This window comes from Cynoglossus semilaevis, chromosome 4, assembly GCF_000523025.1.
Source record: "Cynoglossus semilaevis isolate Cse_v1.0 chromosome 4, Cse_v1.0, whole genome shotgun sequence".
In the NCBI taxonomy this organism is placed as follows: Eukaryota; Metazoa; Chordata; class Actinopteri; order Pleuronectiformes; family Cynoglossidae; genus Cynoglossus; species Cynoglossus semilaevis.
This window is the reverse complement of record NC_024310.1, coordinates 15,686,142-15,711,068: the sequence shown is the minus strand read 5'-3', so window position 1 is coordinate 15,711,068 and position 24,927 is coordinate 15,686,142. Positions and strand designations below refer to the sequence as shown.

At 42.0% G+C, this 24,927-nt stretch overlaps 3 protein-coding genes across 9 annotated transcripts in view; all 3 read right to left on the bottom strand.

Moving 5' to 3' along the window:
• Positions 1–1,070: 1,070 nt before the first annotated feature.
• On the bottom strand, positions 1,071–13,638 carry wdr62 (WD repeat domain 62). Of its 3 annotated transcripts, none has more exons than XM_025055015.1 (33): positions 13,208–13,638; positions 12,384–12,475; positions 12,234–12,296; positions 12,094–12,151; positions 11,140–11,307; positions 10,861–10,998; positions 10,599–10,781; positions 10,093–10,253; positions 9,828–10,014; positions 9,251–9,397; positions 8,963–9,126; positions 8,638–8,729; positions 8,247–8,372; positions 7,863–7,933; positions 7,655–7,776; positions 7,464–7,539; positions 7,069–7,180; positions 6,913–6,976; positions 6,454–6,567; positions 6,262–6,368; positions 5,869–5,921; positions 5,534–5,773; positions 5,258–5,328; positions 5,030–5,187; positions 4,623–4,736; positions 4,062–4,173; positions 3,885–3,960; positions 3,738–3,801; positions 3,396–3,521; positions 2,562–2,724; positions 1,976–2,256; positions 1,682–1,770; positions 1,071–1,451 (listed from the first exon to the last, which is right to left on the bottom strand). In XM_025055015.1, the coding sequence occupies exons 1-33, from the start codon at positions 13,310–13,312 to the stop codon at positions 1,236–1,238; spliced, it is 4,113 nt and encodes a 1,370-aa protein (XP_024910783.1). In that variant the 5' UTR covers positions 13,313–13,638; the 3' UTR covers positions 1,071–1,235. The 3 variants fall into 3 exon arrangements, with proteins under 3 accessions (XP_024910783.1, XP_008307811.1, XP_008307812.1); XM_008309589.2 differs by having other exon boundaries at positions 5,534–5,776; positions 13,208–13,635; XM_008309590.2 differs by lacking the exon at positions 3,396–3,521 and having other exon boundaries at positions 5,534–5,776; positions 13,208–13,633.
• A 163-nt stretch (positions 13,639–13,801) lies between these two features.
• On the bottom strand, positions 13,802–19,305 carry rffl (ring finger and FYVE-like domain containing E3 ubiquitin protein ligase). 3 transcript variants are annotated; one of them, XM_017032296.2, is made up of 8 exons: positions 19,082–19,305; positions 17,775–17,963; positions 17,454–17,651; positions 17,102–17,377; positions 16,775–16,979; positions 16,651–16,674; positions 16,234–16,424; positions 13,802–16,113 (listed from the first exon to the last, which is right to left on the bottom strand). In XM_017032296.2, exons 2-7 carry the CDS (start codon positions 17,955–17,957, stop codon positions 16,240–16,242), a joined length of 1,071 nt encoding a protein of 356 aa, XP_016887785.1. In that variant the 5' UTR covers positions 17,958–17,963; positions 19,082–19,305; the 3' UTR covers positions 13,802–16,113; positions 16,234–16,239. The 3 variants fall into 3 exon arrangements, with proteins under 3 accessions (XP_016887785.1, XP_008307810.1, XP_016887786.1); XM_008309588.3 differs by having other exon boundaries at positions 17,775–17,967; positions 19,082–19,304; XM_017032297.2 differs by lacking the exon at positions 16,651–16,674 and having other exon boundaries at positions 17,775–17,967.
• Positions 19,306–20,244: 939 nt separating this feature from the next.
• Positions 20,245–24,927, bottom strand: part of eif4h (eukaryotic translation initiation factor 4h) — an 8,886-nt gene continuing 4,203 nt past the window's right edge. The window contains exons 5-8 of one of the 3 annotated variants that reach the window (XM_008309585.3): positions 24,800–24,916; positions 23,873–24,022; positions 23,390–23,505; positions 20,245–20,786 (exon numbers count right to left, since the gene is read on the bottom strand). In XM_008309585.3, coding sequence (XP_008307807.1) covers positions 20,781–20,786; positions 23,390–23,505; positions 23,873–24,022; positions 24,800–24,916 — 389 coding nt within the window. In that variant the 3' untranslated portion in view covers positions 20,245–20,780. Of the gene's footprint in view, positions 20,787–23,344; positions 23,506–23,872; positions 24,023–24,799; positions 24,917–24,927 lie in introns of those variants that run through there. The other 2 variants (XM_025054904.1, XM_025054905.1) reach the window with 2 other exon arrangements.

Here is a 24,927-nt window from a genome sequence, read left to right as displayed (position 1 = left end):
AGACAGAGACAGAGAAATAGACTGAAAGAGAGACGGAGAGAGAGAGAGAGACAACTGATGGACTGAGAGGAAGTAGAACGACAGGACATGAGAGGAAAAGACAGGACAGAACAGGATAGGATATGACAGGACAGGTGAAAATATAGGAGAGGACATGACAGAAAAGGACAAGGCACAAAAAGACAGGATAAATTAGAGTAGAACAGACAGTCAGTAGATGAAGCTCACAGAAATCTCCTTTTCTCTCACTGATGGATTTAACAGTGTATGAAAACTCTGTGTTGGTGTTTTTTCCCATAATGACTTCCTTTATTCCAATTTCCATCTCTTCTTCCCAGACTACAGTACATCGTAGAACAATCCCAGCAGGAAGGTTTCTCTTGGAGTAAAATCACAAACTAACTCCGTCTGATTCCACTGGTGTAAAACAAATAAAAACTAACATTGTCAACTGTAAACGTGTTTTTTAACATTGAGAAAAAAAATTAAGTTTAAAAGCATATGTCTTATTATTCTCACAACTTATTTTATTTTAATGTATTTTTAGGTTAATAACACTTCACTGCCAGTGTTCAAGATGATCTGAGAAAATAACTTTGCTGTTGTAACCAGTTTTGTGACCTGTTCACTTTAGAGGAATGATGAGTTCAAAGAGTCGGTTCTTTAAGTGGAGTAAAACAGTCCGAACTTTTACACCGCGTTAATATGAAAGACTTTTGGAGAGTTTGCCTCAGGTGTGAATCAAAACTACATCCCTTTGGTTTGAAGAAAATCCTTTTCCAAAGTTGACTCCAGACACTAGGTAACAGCAAAGAAAAAGGACACAGAAGGTGTGTAACGTGTGCATACCCAGGCATTGCATTATCAGGTTTTCATTATTGGAGGAAAAAGGATATATACAATAACAATTCTTACCAATATTATATAATTATGCTAATTTTAGCCGAAAATATAGGTTGGCCAATACTTTAAAAACTTGGGTTTAGGGGGGTTTGTTAGGTTAGGGTTTGTTGGCGCTTGACCTGATGTGGAAAGTTTTGTGTCTAAAACTAAGGAAAAGAAAGTCCAGATTTGAATTTTAACATTTATTAAGGAACACAAAAACTACGGCTTATGTACAAACAGTGAAAGTGTAAAAACAAAACAAAAATAAGGTGCATGGGTTTAATACTGATGCAAAACCAGTCTCTTCTTCATGTGAACTGTTTAGACAGCACACAGTCCGCTCTAGTGCATTAGAACTGGTTCAGTTTCTCCCTGGTCATCTGAACCAGCAGCTCAGAGTATTTCTCCAGGAGAGACAGTGACCCTCTGTCCCCCAGTTCATCTGAAGGACCTCTGCTGGGACTGTGTGACACCGTCTGCAGCTCGCAGAGAACAAAATCAAACGCTTCCTTTAGGATGGTTGACATCTGCATATGCTGCTGCGCCACCTCAGGTGAAAGGGTGAACTACAGGAAAAAAATAGCAAAAAAGAGCAGGAACATGAAGAAGAGAAATCTTTGATGACAACTGGTCCAATATTAACAGTCAGAGTAGATTCACAGATACTCCAGAGAGCAGTTGTGAGAAAAACAAAAACATTTTTGCTGGAGTTGGGGATCAATGTCAGTCAGAGTTGATGTCAAGTTTTCTTAAAAAGAAAAAAGAAAAACCAAAAAAAAAAAAACGTATGACACACCTGCTGGTAGAGGTGAACGGCTTGTCTGGTTGTCTCTCTCAGCTGGTCTGCCACCTGCTGGACAATCAGCTGCTTCTCAGACTCTACATCTGAAACAAACACTCGTTTAATTACACTGTGAATGCTTTATTTGACCGGAAGAGGGCGATAAGGTAACGCCTCATTCAACCATATGAAGAAGAAAGTAGAAAGGTACAGAAGCCCACCGGGGACAGTTAAAGACAAAGGAGTTAATTGGAAAAAATTACAGACAAATCATCTTAACTTCAGACATTCATTCAGCTCTGGTCTCACCTTGACCTTTGTCCAGCCTGGAGACAGAGCAGCTGGGGATGTCAGAGGGACAGGTGAGGTTGTCAGAGGTCATCAGGTGACATTTGGTGGATGAGGGAGTGGGCGTAGGGTCCAAGTTTGCAGAGATCGTCTGATTTGCATTTGTTGGTGTTTCCTCATTGCTGTTGGGGCTCCACCTGCTGTCTCCACCTAGTGACACCACCCTGCTGGGTGTGGCCATTGACTTGCATAGGGTCTTAGTAGAAGCACAAGACGGAGACTTCTGTGAAGACAGATCAACACTGACAGAAGACAGAGGTCAGTCAATTATTCAGTTTAACCTCACCAGAGGTCAGTGTGAAACCACTGCTGGTGACTCATGTCTGGAGAGGTTGATCTATAACTTGGTAGGACAATTTGTACAGTTAAAGTTACAGTCATTAAAATGCTCATAAGGATGAAAACACAAAGTAAATTTTTAAAAAAAGCTAATTTCAAAATGAAGTACCAACTTAAATTATATCATGATGAACTGGAAACTTAATTTACAAACCAAACATGTTGGATGATTTTAATTAAGGAAAGTTAAAAACCACACAGGTGTTACCTGCTGCTCTTCTTCACACAGGTGGCGCTGTGGTCCAGACTAGTCAAGGTTTCAGATACTTTCAAGTCTTCTTTTCTCATTTTGACTATAGGGCTGGGTGTTGTTTCCAGCAATGGCGACCTCTGCTGAACACCAGACACAACACCGTTCCTGGAGGTGATGTCTGATTGGTTAAAGAGCAGGAAATTAGACAATTGAAGAAGAAAAGACCTCAGTGGTGAAGAGGAGACAGGATGTTCTGATGTGTCCAGCAGAACACCAACAGGCAATACTACATGAAATAATAGGATTTTAAACATTTCTCTTCTTCACCCTGTGCTAGGATTAAAGCCGCATATCAACATCCCAGCACCAAGATCAGAACCAGCACCAGACTCTGATGTGGTTTTACACCAACTTCAACAGTGTAGGTGCTTCCAGACAGACTGGTTCTGGTTGTAGCTCCAGCTGTGTTCTGTAGTCTGAGAACCTTGGCGCCCTCTGGTGAACTAGCCCACATTCATACCAGTTTAAGTGGCCGTAGGTCACCACACTGGTATAGCAGGAGTCACTGCAACAGCAAAATGCCAGATTGCATGGAGTATCTGCTAGCTTCCATCCTGTTGCTACCGACATTTGCTTTCATTCAATCTGAATGCGCCGACAGTTTCCAAGGATGGTTTGAGAGCCGGAACCAGCAGAGAGGCCTGTCGGTGTGAAAGCCCAGTGGGTGAGTTTTTCAGGAGGGACAAAAACCCAGAAGGTGACACCAAACACCCAAATGTGGCCACAAACATTTAAACACCATGCCCCCACCACACACACACACACATACACACACACACACACACACACCTCCCACTGCATCTCTGCACTGGACAACAACAACAGTGTGTCTTCGTCGACGTGTTGGTTGACGAGGGGGCTGCTGGGATATCACACACGAGGCTCTTCGAAGGTGGATGGACCTGTTGTTCTTCACTGGGGTTGGTCACACACACACACACACACACACACACCTGTCCTTTCAGAGCTCCTCTCTAACATTCAGGCCGTTTCCTCTGACATTAACATCCTGAAACAGCTGCTCCAATAAACTCTGTTAAACAACATCTGTGACATTAAACCAACTGCTCAACTGTGAAGATGAACTGTTTTCACTCCACACGTCAGGACTCATTCACCCAGACGTCTCACCTCCACTCTGCTCTTTCCGAGCCGACCCTCTGGACGTACCGCTGCTGCTGGGAGAAACGTTCACCTGAAAAGAGTAGAACACACAGACGCCCACTTCAACTCCAGCTCCTCAGAGGACTCTCAGTGTGTGCATGTGTAGGTCTGTACCGAGGTGTTCTCTAAGGTTTCCTCTGAGATCCTGGTTGGAATGGAGACGATCTGCAGAGGACGACTGGGCCGAGCTCTGAACACATCACCAAGACCCCCCCGAAAAATATGCATCAATCACATTAACATCAAAGTTAGACTTCATCACAACCGACCAGCCGAGTCTCATGTACAGACCTGAGTCTGTCCTGGAAACGGGACAGGAAGCGGGCTGAGATGCTAAGCCGTGGATTTAGGAAGTGTTTTTCCTCTGAGGGCTGCAGGGTTGCCAGGTCAGTGTCAAACTTTTCTGAAAAGTAAGGGTAAAATGCTTACCTGACTTTGACCACAACAACATAATTAATTATTAATTACCTTCACTTCTTATGACAATATTGACTTCATTTAAAAACACACAGGTATTCATTTAATCCATTATAAACCCAGCCAGGGAAGCAGCCAATAAAAAACATTGAAACAACAATTTTGAAATAAAATGATAATCTTGAAAAGCAGCACATCTGTCTCCACATTCATTATCTTAAATTGACCAACAGCCATTAGGGTTTGACATAGACATCTGTTTGGAGCTAATTTCAGCGACAGATCTGTTAAAAGATCTGCTGAAGATCAGGGGACACGTGTGGAGGAGAGTGGCTGAGACACAGAAGGGTGGCATTCGCCTGGAGGCTCAGTTGTCTTATATGTGGTCTGTGTTTCTCCAGTTGTATTTCACACAATTATTGTTGTTGATTGTACCTTCACCCAGACTGGAGGCCAGGGTCTCAAAGTAAATCTCCAGGGGGTTTCTGTCGTCATCCTCCTCCAGACCCAGACTTCCCACAGAGCTGCCCTGACTCAGTGAGTCTGTGTCTGTCAGACCAGAGGACAGGGGATGTTACAGTCTGCTGCTCATACACACGCAAGGTTGAAAATTGCAGTTTGTGATGTGATTCCTATGACAGTAATAACAATGACTGGTGTCATCAGGTCACCCACTGAAATATTAGGGACAAGAAACAAACAACAAATTATATGCAAAATAAATAAGTTTGAAAACTAGACAATAAAAACACAAATATAAACACAAAGCCACTGTAGTAAATATATTCAATGGTTCTTAGTGAAAAAATACAGAAATCCTAAAAATAAAAACTCGCTCTGACCTGGGGCGTGCTGTTGGTCCATACTTCCTGCTGTGCCTTCAGAGCAGGCAGAGTCTGGACTCAGCTGACTGCTCCACACTGGCGGCACCACCTGACCTTTGACCTCCAGCTGTACCAAAGAGTGCTGGCTGTTTGTCACCACGTCATCACTGAGTTCCCTTTGGAACATGATGAGGATTAAAACACAGCAGTTTCCAAGAGGCACAGCAGTGTAGCTTTATTTCTCACCGGTCTGTGGCGCTGCTATTGTTTGGAGACGAGGTGGACTTTCTGCACTCCTCACCTTTAACCTTTGACACCTGAGCAACGGCAACACAGTTTGTTCAATCTTTCCATTGCATTGGAGTTTATTCCACAGTAACATTAGGATTCTGGGTAGTTTATTAAAAAACAATATCTAAGACCTGATTTTTAATCTGCTTTGAGTTAAGATGAATAAATTCATATAGATTCACAGTAATAAATAGTAAGGAATACATTAATTTCATCTAAAGTGAAACTCACCTCTGCTTCCTCCTCCTCTTCCTCCTCCTCCTCCAGCATACTCTCCAGACTCTGAGGATGGAATTCTGCCTCGTCCCCCTCTTCCTCCTCCCCCTCCTCCTCTACCTCCCCATGACTCTGAGTGGGACTTGGGGAGCAGTTGGAGCAAATGTTCAGAGGGCTGATCTGCTTTGCCCACTTACTGCGCACCTGCTGATGCTCATCACTGGTCTGGACAACAACGGGGGCTGCGGCGTGACCCTGCTGTACATCCAGAAATCATAACCTTTAACCTCTGACACTGACTGGCAATCTGTCAGCGTATGTTATGATCAGCAGTCAAACAGCAGACCAACCATTTTTCTCAACCACATGGGAAGTTTTCCATTGGTCTGAAGCACAGGGTTTTCTGGAACAAAGGCGAAGATGGTTTGACAAATGGAACATCATCCTGATCTACGATTTCAACTGTTGTGATGTGATGAGAGAGAATATTATCTCTGTCCAATCAAAGGACAGGGATCAATGTTTAACATTTACATTCATATTTTGTGTAAATTCACATTTCACTTGCTTGTGTTTTTACTCTAACTCGACTGTTCTGCTGTGATGCTGGATTTAAAATGTACATCTATCTATTTATCAATCATTTGCAACTAAAATTATTCTTAACAAAAACCTTCTCTTTAACAAAAATGTAAAACAAAAACATAACTTTTGCACCCAACACATGAAACATTTCATCTCACCATGATCAGAGTCCAGTCTGCACGGTGTACTCAGCTCCTCCTGCTCCTCCTGGTGCTGCTCTCTCTGCAGCAGCTGAAGGGAGGGAACAGTGATGAAGGTCTCCCTCCTGAGACCATGAGAGTTATTGTTACATTATTTAGTCTGAACAAATCTTCCTCCTTTGCTCTTTATCCTCCTCTAACCTAACTCACCTGATGTTCAGCTCTTTTTGACCACAGATTTGAGGTGCAACCTTCAGCTTCAGGTCCTGTTTCTTTCTCATGGTGGCAGTCATCTGAGAGTCCAACCGCCACACAAACACACAACTTTGTATGCACATGCAAAAAGACACACACACACACACACACACACATACGTCAGTGTTTTACAAAAATGTGGTGGCCCTCAATCTGTCTGCAGCACACTTCAACCAGCTGGAACTGTTGGAAAGTCAGATGGATGAGAGCTGAACTGTCTGATAGGTCAAAGGTCAAAAACACTAGAAATACAAACAAATCCAACTCTTGACCTTTTAAAATAGTGCAATACAATGTACAACCGATGTGCTACAAAAACACTATGATGGAATGTTTTCTTCATCCTTCAATCAAATCCTGTATGTGACTGTGTCATTGAACTGCCACAGCCTTCAGCAGACCGTGGCTCCATACCTGTCTCCAGAGACAGTGATGAGGTGTCTACAGTCCTGGCTGAACCTCATACATGTGACGAACTCTGAGGAGACAGACACAGGAGAACAGACGTCACACATCTGGAACAGACACAGACGTGTGACCTGCTCACACCTCCAGGTGATCAGGACTCACCCGAGTGTCCAAAAAGCGTAGCCACACAGTCTCCTGACTCGTAGTCAAAAATAGAAATGTTTTTATCTGAGCAGCTGGTGGCCAAGAAACTTCCAGAAGGGTCCATCTGAACCTGCACACGACAGGTTCAACAAAGTCTCACTCTACTGATCACATGAGCAGAGGTGTCACTATGAGCAGTGCATAGAAAAACCAGCAGGTGGTAGCATTGAAAGCCAAAGTCTGCCAAGTGTAAAATAGAGACAAAGTAGAATAGACAAACCAAACATTTCATATCACAGTAGAGTGTAAACACAACATCCAGAAGTATTATCATTTATTTAAAATATGACTTATTTGCAGGTTATTAATGATGCACCAGTTAAACAACACTACAGGTCAGTCATGACATTTACCTTCACCAGGTATCCTTCATCACTGGATGAACCTTTTAAACATTTCTTCAACTTTCCTGTTTCCACATTGTAAACCCTTAAGAAAAACATCAGAAAAAAGAAAAATCAAATACCAGCATCATGGTTATTTTCAAACTGCTTTTTTAAAGCTGTTTAATGCTGCAGTCACTGGCGTCTCATCATGTGATTACCTGACACTTCTGTCCTGACAGGCCACAGCCACATGTGTCCGGGATGAGTCCAGGTCCATGTCGTACAAAGTCGTCTTCTCCACCACATGGTGCCTCCTGGAGAAAGACAAGCCCTCCGCCGTCTGCAACAACATCCACACACCAACCATTAAAAAAAGAAGATACAGCAGCAGGTTCCTGCAGTGACTGCACATGTCAGCCGACTGACCTGCTCTGCCGTCTGAAAGTAGATGCTCTTATCTGCTCCACAGCTGACCATGGTCACCTCAGGACTCTCCCCTGGAGAACACAGTACATTTCTCACCTTTATTTTGTTTCTGTCAAACAGCAACAACACAGCTTCAGACAAATCAGGCTTAGCTGGATCTAACACCAAACAATAGAAACCACAGCTTTTTACAGTACAAAAAACAAGTATCCAGCCTTTTTCACCACCAGTTCAACAACAACACACTCACAAACATGAGACACTCAGGAGGTGAAGAGCTGGTCCAGTGGCAACACAGCAGGACTAAATATATGAAATACAAATTTTGACCAGAGAGCCAGCTCAGGTCAGTTACTGACAGCAGGTTTCAATGACCTCACTGACCTGTGAACTTCACAGCTGTGACGGAGGCCGAGTGATCGTTCAGAGTTTGCTCCAGGCTGTAGTTCTTGTCCAGGTTGAAGATGTGAATCAGTCGATCTCTGCTGGCTGATGCCAATAACTTCACACCTGAAGGTTATGTCAATGAAGAACAACTTTGTCAACAACATTTTTATATTCTATATATAAAACATCAGTAAAAAAGCGCAGCGACACTGACTTCACACGTGAAGTAAAAACACAGCAGAGCTATTGGTCATTACACAGATGTAATAAATGCAGGACTATCTATTGCCCTAATTACATGGGTGTGAGTGAGGGGTAAAAACCTCACAGCTGGATAGTCATGGTTAAACAGTCTTAAATTTGGAAAGTCTTAAAGTCAGCCAATTACCTGTAGATGCTGGTGAAAACTCCAGACACAACACTTCAGAGTTATGAGCCTCGATCTTCACAATCTCATCAAGAAACTGCAGAGCAAAAATACTGAGGAAGGGATAAATCAAAATATATGAAAAAAATCATGTATTCAAGAATTTAAGACATTCAATAAAATGGCATGCAGCTGTGATTACATGGAAGGTTTAGGAGATATTTTGAATTAATTGATAAGCAAAGATGTTTCAGTTTTTGAAAATGTTTTTTTTAATCACAAATCACATTCTACGGTCAAAAGAGTTTCTGTGACCCCTCTCTGATGAGACAACTCTGTTTCTCACCGCAGGTTCCCACATCGGTCTCCAGCAGCCAGGTGCTGTCCATCGGGACTTATTCCCAACACTCGAACCCCAGGTTTCCCATCAGCCCCTGGCAGCTCTCCTTTGTCCCCATCGTTTTGCAGGTGTTGTGTGTTCTCACCCACGTAAAGAATCTTCAGCAAGTCCTGAATTCATAATCAATCGATAAATTAAATACAACAGTCCACAAAATGTGTGTTTCTGAGCACCCCCTGTGTTCTCATGCATCTCTGTACATAGTGTGCAGTGTGTGTGCGCGTGAGAACCTACATTGCTGTAAAGGTTCTTCTGTGCTGCTGCAGCAGCAGAACCAGACACATCTGTTTGCCAGAGTCTGATGGTGTTGTCAGATGAACAGGTGAAGAAGGAGGACGGAGGCAGACAGGCCTGAGAATCATCTGACAGCTCTGGATACACCTGACCACACACACACACACATACACATGTTCACTGCACCAGGGATGGGAACAGAGTCTGGTGATTACATTATCAATGTGTCTTGTTGATTCTCATTAGAATAAAACCTTGAACAGATGCAGCGTATGAAGTTGAATTAACATTAGGCAAATGACAACATTTAACACAGGTACATAAAAAAAATACTGTATATATTTCCTCTGTAGAAACATGCTGAGGAGTCTGAGCAGCCTCCATGGACACAATTGTGTCAAAGGAACCAGTTCTCCACTAGAACTCTCACCCCTTCACAGCACAAACCCATAGTTCTTGGAATCCAGTTCGATGACTGAATGAAAATTAATGAACAGTTCCACACCTCAGCTGCTTGAAGCACAGTTACTCACAAGTATCAGTATGTTTGCAGCAGTACTACTAGAGTAATACTCACTTCAATGCTCCACACACAGCTGCTGTGGTACAGGGCTGAGTACAGCTTGGCTGCGTTCCTCACTTCCTTTACATCCCACACGTACACACTGTGGTCATTGTAGACACAAGTCAGGAGGTTGGCAGCAGGGTCAAAGGTCAACGCCAAAGTGTCAGGGTAGTGAGCACCTGGACTGGCAGGTAGAAGGCTGCTGGGCAGAGACAGGCATGAGTACAAGCAGGGATTTCCCTGGGCAGTCAATGGAGTATTACTGCAGTATTCTCACCCCTGTGGTACAGTCTGACTCAGATCCACTCCCAGGCGGTGTGGTCGCTGCAGTGTGGCTATGTACTGCAGGTTAGACGGACTGAATACACGGATCACACCATCAGCACAACCGCAGAAGATGAAGTTGTCACTGACGGCCAAGCAGCTCGCAGAAGAAGTCTGTCAACGCAGAGGGAAATCTTCTTAAAGAAATGTTTAAAACAAAAGAAATCCACTGCTTCCTTAAGGGGTCGCCAAACCAGATAATTATTCTGTATCTAACTCCTCCTCCTGTTGAACTGAACATTATTATGTTACTACTACAACTCTGATGCATCAGTCATGATTTTTCTAAGCAGTCACTGTGCAAAGACTAAACTTGGTCCAGTGCAGGGAGCCAATTCAAAGAGGCTGAAGGGCCACGTGTCTCAGGAGCCACAGGTTGCAGACCCCAATCATAGAAGATAAATATCATTTCATTTTTGAGGGGTTTAGTTTTTATTTCATCTTTTTTTTTTTACCCACCTTTAGGTCGACCCAGGACTCCAGCTGCCGTCTGCTGTTGAACAGACACAGCAGCCCAGAACTGGTGATGCAGTAAGTGCTGGATGCCATTAGGCCACACCCACATGCAACCCCAGTAAAGATGCTGTTCTTATGGTCTCCTAGCAACCCAGAACGACCAATCAGAGGAACTGTGCTGTTTACCTGAGTGAAAGGACAAGCCTTATGGTTAGACTAAGCCTTTAGGTTCTGACTGTTTGGGCTGAGTGTTGCCTGAGTTTACCCGTCGTTCTTTAGAGGCGTCAAGGTACCAGAACTTCACGTGTCTGTTGCCAGCAGTGACAAAGTAACTGTTGTCCTGAGAGAAGGAGACGGCAAAGACACGGCTTGACACTTTGTTGGAGGCAATGATGGAACCTTTCTGCTTACAGACGAGAAGAAAAGCTGATCAGTTGATCACAATCAGACATGAACAAATAGAAAATAACTAGTATATTATTCTGTGATTTAATGTGTGTGTGTGTGTGAGAGAGAGAGAGAGAGAGAATGAGTGTGTGCTCACCCTCCAGTCCCACACACTGACAGTCATGTCATGCTGGTATCCCACAGAGACGATGTAGGAACTGTTGGTAGAGAATGCCACACAGGAAACTCCATATTTATGTGACTGAACCTCAGACACCTGAGCTCCGCCCACCTCCCACACTCGTACACAGGGCTTGTGACCACTCTGAAACACAAACACAACATATTAATATTTTTAAATGTTACATGTTTCACTCAGTGTTGAATTCCTGCATCTGCAGCTCCACTGCTCTGGGTAGAAAAGAACAGCCTTTGTTCTCACTGCAAAACACAGCAGTGCACTGGAATAAAACTAGGTCCAAACACTCCTCAATTATGATTCTTATTAAACTGATTTAATTTGATGAGTTTGACTGACATGAATATTTCTCACTGTGGTGAGTTTTAAGTAGGGCAGCACTTTTAGAGCTTCCTCTGACCCAGACCACAACATCAGCTCTGTCTCACAGCTCTGCTTCAGTGAACTTCCACTACAGGTCAACTACAGTCTTTGTTTCTATACAGTTTTGTCTACTGTTTTTAAGCAAATTTAGGATTATTTACAATATCTATTCTCCTACAATCCACTTCGACAGGTAATTCCGGCACATGAAGATAAAAGAATCATCAAAGGCTGCACCCTGTGGTAACTTATGTGTTAACACATTGACAAATACATGTACTTAAATGTGTTTTGCAATATTTGAATATTATTCTCTCAGTTATTTTAAAGTTCTGTTCAACATGACGGTAAATAAAGGTCACATATGATTTTCTAATGTGAAGTGATGCAGTGTGTTCCTTGAGTCCATGAGTAATTGTGTTAAATAACCATGACTTCAATACCGACCAAACTAATGGTGATTATGATTTTAACTCTACTCTGCCCTGCTGTCCCAGTAGTGCAGGGCGTCTGCTGTTGTTAGACTGCTGTGTGTTGTTCAGGCCTCACCTCCCCAGTGACCAAGTATTTTCCATCATGAGAGAATGCAAGAGCGCTGAAGGGTTTTCTGAAACACAAACACAGAACAGTGATGTAATGTGCAAGTACAAGTACAAGTACAAGTGAGTATTACTGTAACAGTGATGTACCTGGAAGTGTTGATGATGTGAGTCTGATTGTTTGTCTTTGGTTGGAGCAGCACAATCACACACCTGAGGCACAAAGTCAAGTAGGACTGAGAGTCACAGTGGTGTATGCTGGGTAAACACCAATGATTCATTTAGGACGTGGTCCCTTACCCTGCAGGATAGGCAATGAGTCCAGAGTTGGGGTCAGATGTCAAACCACTGCTGCTGGATGTGCTGATGCCAAGAACCTTCTCCAGAGACACCTAAACAAAACAAACACCAAAAGGAAAACTCATTGGAGTTCATTTTACCCTAATATAGAGTAAAATTACTACTCATGAATCAATCAAATCAGATAAATAATGGGAATCATATCCACTCTGTACTGTGAATATTTTGTTACAACCAAAATATGCAATTTGCATTGCGTTTTAGAACCATTACCATAATGTTTTGAGCTGTTTAGAGTTACTATTTACCTGTGCTGTTAGATGCTAAACTGCATTTCACTGTCTGAGTTTCATGTTTTCAAAGATAATAACGTGCCATAAATTTGATTTTAGCTTATACCCAACTACATGTTTCTTTGAAAACAACAATTGTAAAAAATAAAAAGCGGCATGAATCTCGGAGGAGCAGTAATTTGGATATAGATTTTAGATGTTTTGTTGATGTGCTGGGATGCAGCAGGAAGGACGTGGAGGCAAAGGTTAGACAGAGATGTCTCTTAAACAGTGAAACGGAACTTAAAAGTAAAACTGTCGTCTTCAGTGATTGCGTGCCTATTTAACAAGTTGTTGCTGTGAAAAAGTTGTAAAAACAAACAAAAAAGCTCTTCGAGATAAAAAAAAAAAGTTAGTTTCAAATTCAACTTTACGTTGTGTTTATGTACAAAATGTTAATCGTCACACACTAAATGCTCCGTAAACGCCCTCAGTCTGTGTGGGTAACGGGCTGTGGTGATAGCAGCTAGCCTGGTTAGCATTGGACCGTACCCGGCCGCTTGAGCTTCTCTTCTGCTGGCTCTGCCGGCTCCTTCTCCCCGCTGCAGTCTTCTTCTTTACGGCGGCGAATAATCCGATATCCGCTAACTCTGCCATGACACTCTTTACACACACACTAAAACGTCACGGCAATCAATCGAGAACTTGAAGTACGTTTCCACAAGGCACTTTTGACCCATACAAGCCCTCTAAAGTGAAAAGGGCCGAGTTAAAAAATCTCTCGTAATAATGATGGACGACTGTCTCAACTTGAGAAGAACTGAAGAAACTTGATACCTTCTTCAGCGGCGGGACTCCAATTTGAACAAAATCCCCGCCTACTATATAGTAACTAACCAATTACGGAAGAATGTTTACCCTCATGTCCCTAGGTGACCAATGGACACGCTGCTATAGGAAATTGTGTCCACATCCAGGAAACGAACAAATCAGCATCGTCGATACGATAACACATCATAACACACAGCAACGTGATGGTGAATCAGTTCACAGCCTCTCCCTCTGTTTGATTGAATTACATTTCCGTAATACCCGTAAAATAGTTAATGGTGAAAGTGAATAAACCTTTGCACAATTCTCTCCTCACAGTGTTCATGTTTTATTTAATCGACTGACTGACGTTACAAATGACAGTACAATTAAGTTAAGAAACATAAAGCGACACCATTAACGAAGACAAAAAAAATCATTAACCAGTGTATGAAAAATGAAGCAGCCTAAAGAGTTTTATCTTTGTTTTTGCAGCTAATACATCATGTCATAAAATTGAAAGGCACACAGTAAAATATTTGAGATCAAGTTAGGTCGACAAGAACAATGTGGTTATTACAAAAGCACAAAGCCTAATGTATTGCTTTTTCTGGTCCCTTTTTATGACCACTAAAGAACTGTTCTGACCTTTGTCCCTTTCATCATAGTAGAAAGTTTCTGGTGCCGTCTGGTTCTCTGAGCTTTTTGTCTCCATCTATGTGTGAACTGGACCCACGTTACACTGCATACTAACCATATGGAACTTGAATCAAAAGCTTCACAAACAGCCACTGTCGGACAAACCCTGAGCTACAGAGAACCACTGTCTTTCTCTCCCCTCAACATTACACATATTCTTGGTCAAGTAATAACATGGTAACAAAAATTGTTTTCATACTAGAGCCAATTAAGAAACCAAAAATAACACACAGCAAAATTCAAGTTAATCATCAAATCAGGCCAATAATGGAACCATAGCAAATGCATAAAACTTTAGAATGACTCAGCAAAATTGTGCATCAAAACAAACCAAACCATCAAACCAATGAGAATTGCTGCTAACATTGTCATGCAGTGCTCTCAAGTCCATTCTGTCCAAACCATGAGAGAATCATTTCCTCCGGGAATGCCAAAGTTCTGAACACAACCTCTCAGTTCTGAATCATCCTTAAAACGCTCCTGTGGATTAGGAAATTGTCTCAAAGATACACCTTGCTGTGAGAATCGTAATTGTATCGTAAGTTCAATATAGCATTACATTCCTTCTAGTCAGTGATGTCACCACAGAGCTAGTAGTTTTACTTGAGTTTATATAGCTGAATCAACAATGTGATCAAAGTGTAAAAATGTGTCTTTTGAGTTGTAGTGTCAATGTCAGTGTTGTGTTTGTAAAGTGATATGTAATGTGCATCAGTGACATTTCTGATACTTCCAATTAGTCTAATTTCGAATCTCTCACCTACAGTTGAAACTGATGATGTGTTGATACGGTTGGAGCTTTGGGGCTTTACCTGCTTAAAAACCGAGTGTCTTTTCTCCTTAAATTATATATGCATCAGTATAATACTGCAAAATATTTGAACTCTGTGCTTGTGCTTCATTTTAAGGCCATATCCATCAGAATCTACTCTAACTCACCAGTCAAGGCACGTGAAAACATCATTATAGCCATGTCACACTTAAAAAACCAAAAGAAAAACCAAAAACAGTTTTAACAAAATCAAACTCTAAAAAAACAGTAACAGCTATTTATTCCAATTTCAGTGCATATGCATCTGCATGTTAAGAATATACTTATTCAACGGTTCTTAAGAAAATATTGTTACTGAAAATTTTCTGATTTTTTTTCTTCATCTTTGTTACATTATGTAAAAATATTGTTGTTTTTTTGCAATTTTGCAGCTGAGTTTTCTTTTTCTTATGAACAACTGACATCAGATCTTTCATCACTGACTCAATGTCTGTGCTACTGCTCAGGTTCTTATATGAACATTCTTTCATTCTTTCACTCTGTTTTCCATTCATTCCGCAGGAAACTGAAATGCTGCTACAGTCAATTCACATTTTGTCAGATTTTTGTGTCTTTAAAGTACAGCCACATTTGGAGCATTTTCTCATGAATGCTACATTAAATGCTGGCTTTTATCTAAATTAACCAACCTTCAAGTTCATCACTCTGCTCATGACAGCAGAATGATGGAAAGGTCTTGGAAGAGCAGCAGCTGGTTCTTTTAGATGCGTATAGCATTTGTTAGTAATATAAAAGAAAATAGAGCTTTTAGGAACTAATTAGAGGAACCGACATTGCATTTAATCTCATGAGGTACCTAGCACCCAACATTTGGGAATCTGTTCCTTGTGATTCCAGCCCTTGATTTACCACTCTGTATGAGTTGAATTCATTTTCGAATTTCTTTTCTTTTTTGGACAGTGTAAACAGTCCTCTTCTTACTTACACATATTGAGATAAAGCCAAGTTACTTTTGGTTGATCAGATCATGTGATCCACGTCTGGGTTGTGTCTGACCAGCAGGTCACATAAGGTCATGTGGTGGTACAGCTTAATATTTACACTAAAAAAATAGAGATATAGAAATAAAAGTTTTTCTTTGTAGTTTGGACTCGGTGCCTTTCGGAGGTTTCTTGTCCTACAGGGAGACAGAGACAAACTGGTAATGACACCTGTCTGTGATAAGTGTCTGACCACAATGATGACGATGATGATGATAACAATGTTAGCCTAGGAAAACAAACCAGCCCTGGAGTACCTGAAATCAGGACTTGAAGACATGAATAACACGGATGACATACTGGCGACAAATGGGACATTCGCTCATCCTCTTTCCACACTTGGTGCAGGTAATCATGTGTCCACATTCCAGCAGGACACAGTCAATGGGAGAGTCCATACAGATCCTACAGACATTGTCCTCCAGGCCAGGAGCTCCTTCTTCAGACTCTACAGGAGCAGACGTGACAACATCAGAATAACAGACAAACGATCACTTTAGAGTTTTAGTTTAACTCCTTAAAGTGAAAAACAAAAACAAAACACAACACCTTAGACCAGGAAGAATTCAGTTCTGTTTAAACATTTAACTGTCCTCATTTATTTTTCTTAACCATACTGTGCTGTAACCCTTCACTAATAAAACAAAAGTATCATTGTTTCATAGGAAACTCACCTAAAGCTTTGGCAGCGTTTGCAGCTGAAACACATCAGAACACTGTTAACCTTTTTATTACTTATACCTTCATTTTTTTTTGGTCCAACTCTTCTTTTCCGTGAAAATAAATGTCAACATTTACCCAACAGGTTCTGCTGGTCCTGGTACAACCGGGTCACACGCTCCATCAGCTCCCACTTCTCGCAGCAGCCCTTGTAGTTCACAAAGTTCCTGGCAAGTATTTCCTTTAACTGCCGAACACTGAGTGCCTCGATATCATCCACACACTTCAGGTCAGCCAGAGACGCTCTGCGACCTGGAGCTGCAGGCTCTTCACAGTCCCAGGTCTGGAAGGAAAAACAAAAGGTTCAAAGACCTGAATGTTGGTTTTAGAAGATGTTCTATGACGACATAAAGATTTTGACATTAATCAACATCTCTTTCATGTTTTATCTAATTCTGTTTGTACCTGGTCATCTTCCTGAGTACCGGACTCAGCAGCAGGGATCTCTGTGGGTGTGGTCTCTGAGGGAGAGGTTAAAGCATCGTGCTGTACGGAGGGAAGGTCTGAGGATTCATTTAGCGTTGATGTAGGTTCATCTGGGTCCGGTGTCAAGACGGAGATGTGCGATGTCAAGTCAGGAGGGTGAGAGGTTCGAGAGGCAGGTTCAGTGGACACATCGTCTGGGGCATAGTCACTGGACGGTGAGGACTGTCGACTCAGGACCAACTCCACAAGCTCCTCCTGGGGGACAGGAAACAGTGTTTAGACCAAGTCAAGGTCTGGATGGCATTGAGGTGGTCAAGGAATCACACCAGACCTTTTCCCTGCAAAGGTGTGTTGAGACCTGGTGCAGGTGCAGGTAGTCCCTGAGTTCCTTTACTTTTAGCTTCATTAGCTCCGTCCTCTCTAGCAGATTTCCATAAAAACGCTGACAGGTGTGACAGAGGCAGGGGCGGGGTTCAAGCTGGGCAGAGCAGCGGCTGCAGTAGTAATTCTTACAGTCCACACACACATGCTGGGGAAGAATGGTAGCAAGGGACTGAGCAATGAGTGGTGACATCACTAACAGTTTAAGTTGTCAGCAGGGTTTTGACCTCTGACCTGGTCGACAAGAGAGGTTCAGGTGGTCTCTACTTACCTTTTTTGCAGCTGTGTCAATGCAGCCTCCACAGGCCTTACAGGTGTGTTCAGGTGGAGGAGATTGTGTGTTGAAGGCTGAGTTACTGTAGGACTGTTGATGATGACGACGTTGCTCACTTTCACCAGTCTGTTCACTGTCAGCCGAGTCCATGCACAGCCAATTACAACAGGACGCCCACATACTTGTCTGTCTAACACACACATGTACACATGTTTTAGTTGAGTCCACAGTGATCACTGGTTTAAAAAATGATTTAAACCAATGTTCACCTTGTTACGGCCTCCTTTTAAAGGATGTTTCACAGGTTTTCATGTCAACTGTATACTTACTTATCAGACTTTCTAAGCTATAAATAAGACAAACATTTTATTCATATTTTTCTGAGAGATATGGTGTTGCCATACCTCCTGCAAGACACGACAAGAAACAACAACTACAGTATTTAAAAAAACTGCAGAATTGAGGCTTTTCCTATGTTGCATTTAAACCTGTCACATTATCATGTTAAACAACCTCACAAAGTAGTTACCCTTAATTAGTCTATGCTACCTTTCTATCCTTTGTCAGACCCATCACATTTCGGTCGAAAGTCAAATGTCTACTAATGTAATATGCGCAGAACTGTGAACAGAAACCTGCTTCAGAAAAACTAAAGCAAATCTCGTTCAGGTAAAACCACAAGCGTTTCATACTTCCATGGGCAAAGTATTCTGCAAAACATTGCTCTTCACAAAATCACTTGACATGATTTTATTTGTTTTATATATTTTTACATTAATGTCGGAAAGGGCCATTTAAAAATATATTAAATTTTCGAAAAGAAAGTCGGAGTAAATTCAGCGTCATGTTCCAGGAAGTAGGAATTTATTTACACATCAACAGGTATGAATGGGACAGTGAAGAAATCAACCAAACCGTTTCCTTAAAGTTCCTTTAAAAGAGCTTAATATAAGATCTCTTATAAGTAATGTGTGAGCCGGATGACTAAATGTGAGCAAATTAAAAAGACTGTGTTAAATGTTTTAAGGTGGCAGTCTTTTGCGTCCGACGCTGGGCAAAATCACTTTCAATTTAGCGATTTTTAAACGGGGTTCAGCGGTTGAACAGCTAGCAGGGTACAAGCTAAGCTAACATTAGGCTACTCACTTAAGTGAACCAAACTTTAAAGTTTAAAGACAACAACATAAGTTTACAAATTAATTAGTCAACACTAAAATGGTAACAGCTAAAACGAACTAACTTAGTGGGTTAACTGAGTCACATGAACCAGCAACTCGGTGACGGCCAAAGTCAGGCAGTCTTACCTTTAGGTAACCGGACTCCTGCCGTAAGCGGTCGGATTTAGTCACCACTGAGTCACTACTCGTCAATACTCACTAACTTATCTAGTGGATGATGTTAGACGGTTGACCAGCATAATAAGTCAGCACTTTCGCCTGAGGCTTTAAAAAGTGAATAGTCACAGAGAGATCACAACTGTGTCTGCAAACCAGGAAGACGATTTACCTCCGCGGAAGCGCGCACACGTATGCGCACTATGTCTCAAAGACAACTTCCTAACTCAGAGTTATATTATTGTTGGTACAATATAAATGACAAGTATCATTAACACAAACCTTTGCCAAAGTTTTACAACAGGTGTAAAAAAGCTTTAACCTATACGATGTCAAATACAATTGTATATCGGTAAATACAAAATATATACTCATATATTGACACCATAATTGCCTTTTTGAGACATATTTTCAAGAAAAATTACATCGTTATAAAGTAAAACGATGTGCATTTTTCCCGCCCCCTGGTGTTTCTCTTTCAAACTACAAACAATCAAATACAGACTGAGTTTCCATGTGACAAACGCGATTTGCTGACAACTCAAAAATCACTTAATTTTCTATAGTGTAAACCACGTGTCAAACTCAAGGCCAGGGGGCCAAATGCAGCCCACCAAGCACCAAAGTGTGGCCCGTGGAAACCTAAAAAAGCATTTAGTAAAGTCCATGCAGCAGAGTTTCTCAATCTTTTTTTTTATTACACAGTAATGAACAATATTTGTTCCTTGAATAAATAATAATCAACTGTAGAAACATGTATTAGTCTGTTATGGAGTAGTTACATCTATACCAGTGGTCCCCAACCTTTTTTGTTCCAAGGACTGGTCAGCCAGTACCACCCGTTACTACAGAATGGTAGCGGTGAAGGATCATTTTTACACTGTGTCCCACTACAGCTGGTACCAAATGACCTATGGACTGGTACCAATACACGAACGGGGGGTTGGGGACCCCTGATCTATACAGTCTTCCATTCACAGATGGCCCTTCAAGGGGAACTGTATTGCTGATGTGGCCCCCAGTGAAATTAAGTTGGACACCCCTGGTGTAAACATTTAAAAAAGGAAATGTTAAAAAGCCCAGTAACTGTGGTCATGGTCGGTGCTTTATAAACAGGTCACAGAGGTCAAACCTTTTCTTCACTGTTTTTATTTGGATGAAAAAAAATTAAACACATTCTGTGGACGTTGAATGTTCATACAGTTTTATTGCCATAAACACTGTTGGGAAGGGGGTAGGGCTTTGAAACAGCTGTTCTGTTTTTCTTCTATGATACAATAAGAAAAGAAAATCTGTGTAAACAAAGCTAACTGTTCATCTGTGTTCAAAATGATGCAGACTGGAAACACTTTAGCTTCACACCTAATACAGACTAAGATCTGATCCTGGCCAACACTGGGACAGAACCAGGGAACCGGCTCCCTCCCCCCACATGATAAAGATGAACACTAAGGGACACTACAACTAATAATTACATTTGGACATTATTTTATTTCTTTGTAGTTCATTGAAATCATTTAATCGTTTTAGCTGAATTTTCATCGTACTATCCAAACCGAAGGAACGAGCACAAAGTGAGCACAAATAACCTTGGAAGGCCTTCTTTTCTGTTGCAGCGCCACCGTCAGGCCAGGGGGAGTGTCAGAATGTCAGAAGGTGTCTAAATGACTCAGTGCTGTGAGAAAAGACAGATGAAGAAGAAAGAGCGGAGAAGTGGAAACACAGAGATAAAAGAAATTGGAGCAGAAAGCAAAGGGGACAAAAGTAAAATTATAATAAGGGTAGAAAAAAAATGTATCTTGTCACATGTTAAATTTTCCTCATACTTTCAGTATTTTACCTTTTTCCCCTTTTCCCTTACAACTATCCAACAGTTATAACAAAATAAGAGAAAAGAGTTTTCTTTCCACAAAACAAAGAGAAATGATGCAAAAGAAAATTAACCTGGAAAAAAATGACCAGAGGACTTCACATTTTTAGTCTATTGAACCACACATCACTGCCACTTCTATCTCTGAGCAAAACCAGAATATCAAACTGAACAACGTGGAGAAACAAGGTTTTTCTAATTGACACGTGAGCAGTCCTGTTTGTTCTATAGCAAGGGTTGCCCAAACTGTTCCACAAAGGGCCTCTGTGGCTGCAGGGTTTTGTTCCAACCTATCCAGAACACATTGATTGACCAATCAACTGTCGGAAGACTCAGATCAGTTGATTAAATGAGCCAAGTCCGGTGTGCTGCTGCTTGGTTGGAACTTAACCCTGCAGCCACAGCTGCTCTTGGTGGAACAGATAGACCAACCATGTCTGATAGGTTTGGCTGTGACCACTGCAGGTGGATTGTAGTGATATGTGATGGAAATAAAGAGTTGATACTGTGTGTGTGAGATGTTCCAATGCTTTTATCTCCAACTAATAATTTTGAAAACATTAACATCATGCATCAAAGTCCGTCCTTGTTCTGCTGCCTCTTCACAGTCTACAGTACAAGCTGGTCTCATCTATCTCAGTTCTTGCCACCAAAAAAACATCGCTTACAGTTTTAATGTAGCACTACAGTCAGGTTACTCCAGCAATAGTGCCAGCCAAATTAGAGAAGCCCTGAGAGCTTTGGAAGTTAGCTGGACAGAGTGGATCAACACCAAGTCACACTTAAACGGCATGGTAATTATCAACGCCTTGTTGATAGGTCAGATCTGACAAATACCACTCTGGTATCTTCTGACAGCTACCCATAGCCTCTGGTCACAAATAAAGACATTCGTGGGAGCAAAGTAAAAAACACATGACTGGATTCATCATCAATGACTCACCACTGACAAATAAGGCTAAGTAAATTCACCAACAGAAACCCTTGGGAAAAAAAAAACTTCCTCATCCAAAAAAGACAACAAGTTGAGTGGAGGTCACATGAATCTGTTCCTAACCATCTGTTCAGAGTTCACATACATACAAGGCAACTACCAAGACTGACTGTGCTGCGTTTGTAGCAGCAATTTAGTTAAAAGTACACATGCATTAATCTCAACATCTTAAAACCTATATGTTGCAGGTCAGGGTTCATGTGACTGACATGATGATGCTAGTGTGGACACTTAATTCTTGGGTGCTTTTCAAACAACCAGCATGGAGCAGTTGGAATGCAGCTTTTTCTCTGTTTTGGTAATAAAATATTTGAGAAACTAAAAAAATATTTTGTTCATTAGAACAGAACATTAAAAAAATGACCATTTACTTAAAAACATTTTTGTTGGTTTTGACTTAACCCACATGGAATCATGACAGATGAACCAGTTAGAACCTCATTTTGTGCTGACAATTTTGCAGACCAGAAGACAGTTCCTTCAGTGTGGACAAACGACATGAACATGGACAGGTGTAAAAACACACCTCAGCCAATCAGTTTCATTCTTTCATGATACAACTACCTACAAATTTAAAAATTTATTTCCCTTCCTTTAACCACAGCATCACAGCTGTATAATCAAACCATAGAAAATCTCAAGAGTTCACACTCACTGGACACCAGAGGCTTCAGCTGCAGACAGCAGAGCATTGTCTTCCTAACATACACATCAGATCAACTTCAGGATGAGCCTCCAGGTGCCAACAAGGCAGTTTTACAAACACAGGGGTCTGGCCAGTTTACCACATCTTACTTTAAAAGAAAGATAAAAAGCCAAGTTGAAGATGAGGAACCTGACTGATGAGTCACCACGGCCACAAGCAACAGTGAAGTTAAAAATACATCAGACTCCATCGATCAGAGCGTTGGAGGGCGAGGCTTTAGATCAATATCTACAAAATACAGAAGACAAGAGTTGACAGCTTGTCTTGCCTTCATTCTGTTGGAAAGCAAAATAGTGGATAACCTATGACCCTGAACGAGGCAGAGTTAGGAACAGTAGGGGCGGGGCTACTCAATGATGCAGGTGTAATATCACAATAAGCAGAATGAAGTACGGGGGCTGATGGCTGGACATGCATTCACAAGCTGCTTGTTGTGTGTTTACATTTTCATGATTCAGAGTTTTGTGTCTTTATTCTGACTAAGAATAAATATGCTGCTCAAACTGAACTCAAACAGGAAAAAGGAAGAGGACAAGAAAGGAGGGCAGCGCCTGTTCTTACATCGTCGGCCAATCAGGAAGGAATGCTTACTGCATTTAATCTCACCCTAAATCTGGTTTATTTGCCCCCAAACCCCACCCTTCTCCTCCCTCCCTCCTGACCCCCTTCCCCTGGTCTTTAGTCTCTTATGGTTTGTCTTGAGATCACCTCCTCTCGTGGCTTGGCACCGCCAAAGATGGCAGAATTCGGGTTGGCGACCTGATTGAGTGGCTCCGAGACTGTGCGAGGCTTCAGCTGCAGTCGAGGCCGCTGTGCACGCTCCTCTGTGATAAAGAGAGAAGACAACAAACAACAACCAAGAGACGTCAGGACACAGTTGGGCTTTTTTGGAAAAACAGTGAGGTGTAACGGTTTTCACCATAAAGTGGGGACAACAATTTGGAAAAAAAACGCAGTCCAAGAAACTGATGTCAGCCTGGAAATTAACTCTGAACTGAAGTAATGCACTCCATGCTTAACATCCATGGCAAATAAAGAGCCACAGAGAACGTGGAAGTGAGGTCAGTCACAGACAGAACTTGGACCAGGATGATGAGGACAAGTGCAGTGTATAAGGTGTCAAATTAAAGTCGCATCAGTCCTAAACATACATGAACAGTTAAAGGCCACACAGTGAGATGGCGACGTCACCTTCAGAAGGTTCCCTGAAGTCTGTCGATCCTCCACGTGGGGGTCCATCTCTGAAGCGACCAATCCCTCCTCCGGCTCCTCCCCTTCTGTCACCAGGGCGACTGCCGCCCCCTCGACTTCGTCCTGCCATGTAGTCGTCGTCTTTAAAACCTGAAAAGACACACACACATATACACACAGGGAGTTGAGAGAGCGTACACACTCTCTGTGACCAGCACTGTTTCCAGATCCTGAAGTGGACACACACAAGCATGAGATGGCAGAGATGAAAGGTATGGTGGGGTAAAAGTGGGGGGTGTCCCAGGGCAGGTGGGCAACGCTGCCTGCCACATTCTTTTGTGTGAAATGTAAAAAGTCCTGTACAAATAATCACAAGTGCAGAGAACAGCTGTAGTTTTACCACAACAGCACAATCTCTCCATAGACCAGGTAATAAAAAAGGTTCAGGTCAAACGCAGGTTTTTGTCCAGACTGCAGTAAACACTGGTCTCCAAGAACATAACGTGAGGTCATACACAGTGGTGCTGTGGTGTCTGAAGTATTACTTGAATGCAGTACACATTGTTGATGTCAACAGGTTACATTAAAGAGCAGCTTATATACTGTATATTCAATGTAATGGCAACAGCTACAGTATTATTTATTTTCATTGTGTACTGTTTGTATTCAACTATTGTATAAAACTCTGGTGACATCAACTCAGTGAACAAGGCAGCGTTGCACCAGGAGTCCCCTCCACCTGAAAACTGTGACTACATTTGTACACGTTGGTGTAGAGTAATCAGTGCTTCATTACTACAAACAATCATACACCATTAAAATGTTAGGATCAGCTGACCCTGGCTTCTAGGTAAAGGTTTCAGTTTGGAGACTTTCTGGTGTTTGACGGGCTGCAGCCCAGCCAGCTGCCTCCTGCTGTTGTCCAACCTGAGCTGCTGAACTCTCTGACCCCACGTCCTCCTGGCTGGTCAGGAAAATCTTCACGGGAGTCACGTCCTCCACCTCCAGCACCACCACCTCCTCGACTACCTCGAAAACCTCTTCCTGCAGAGGAC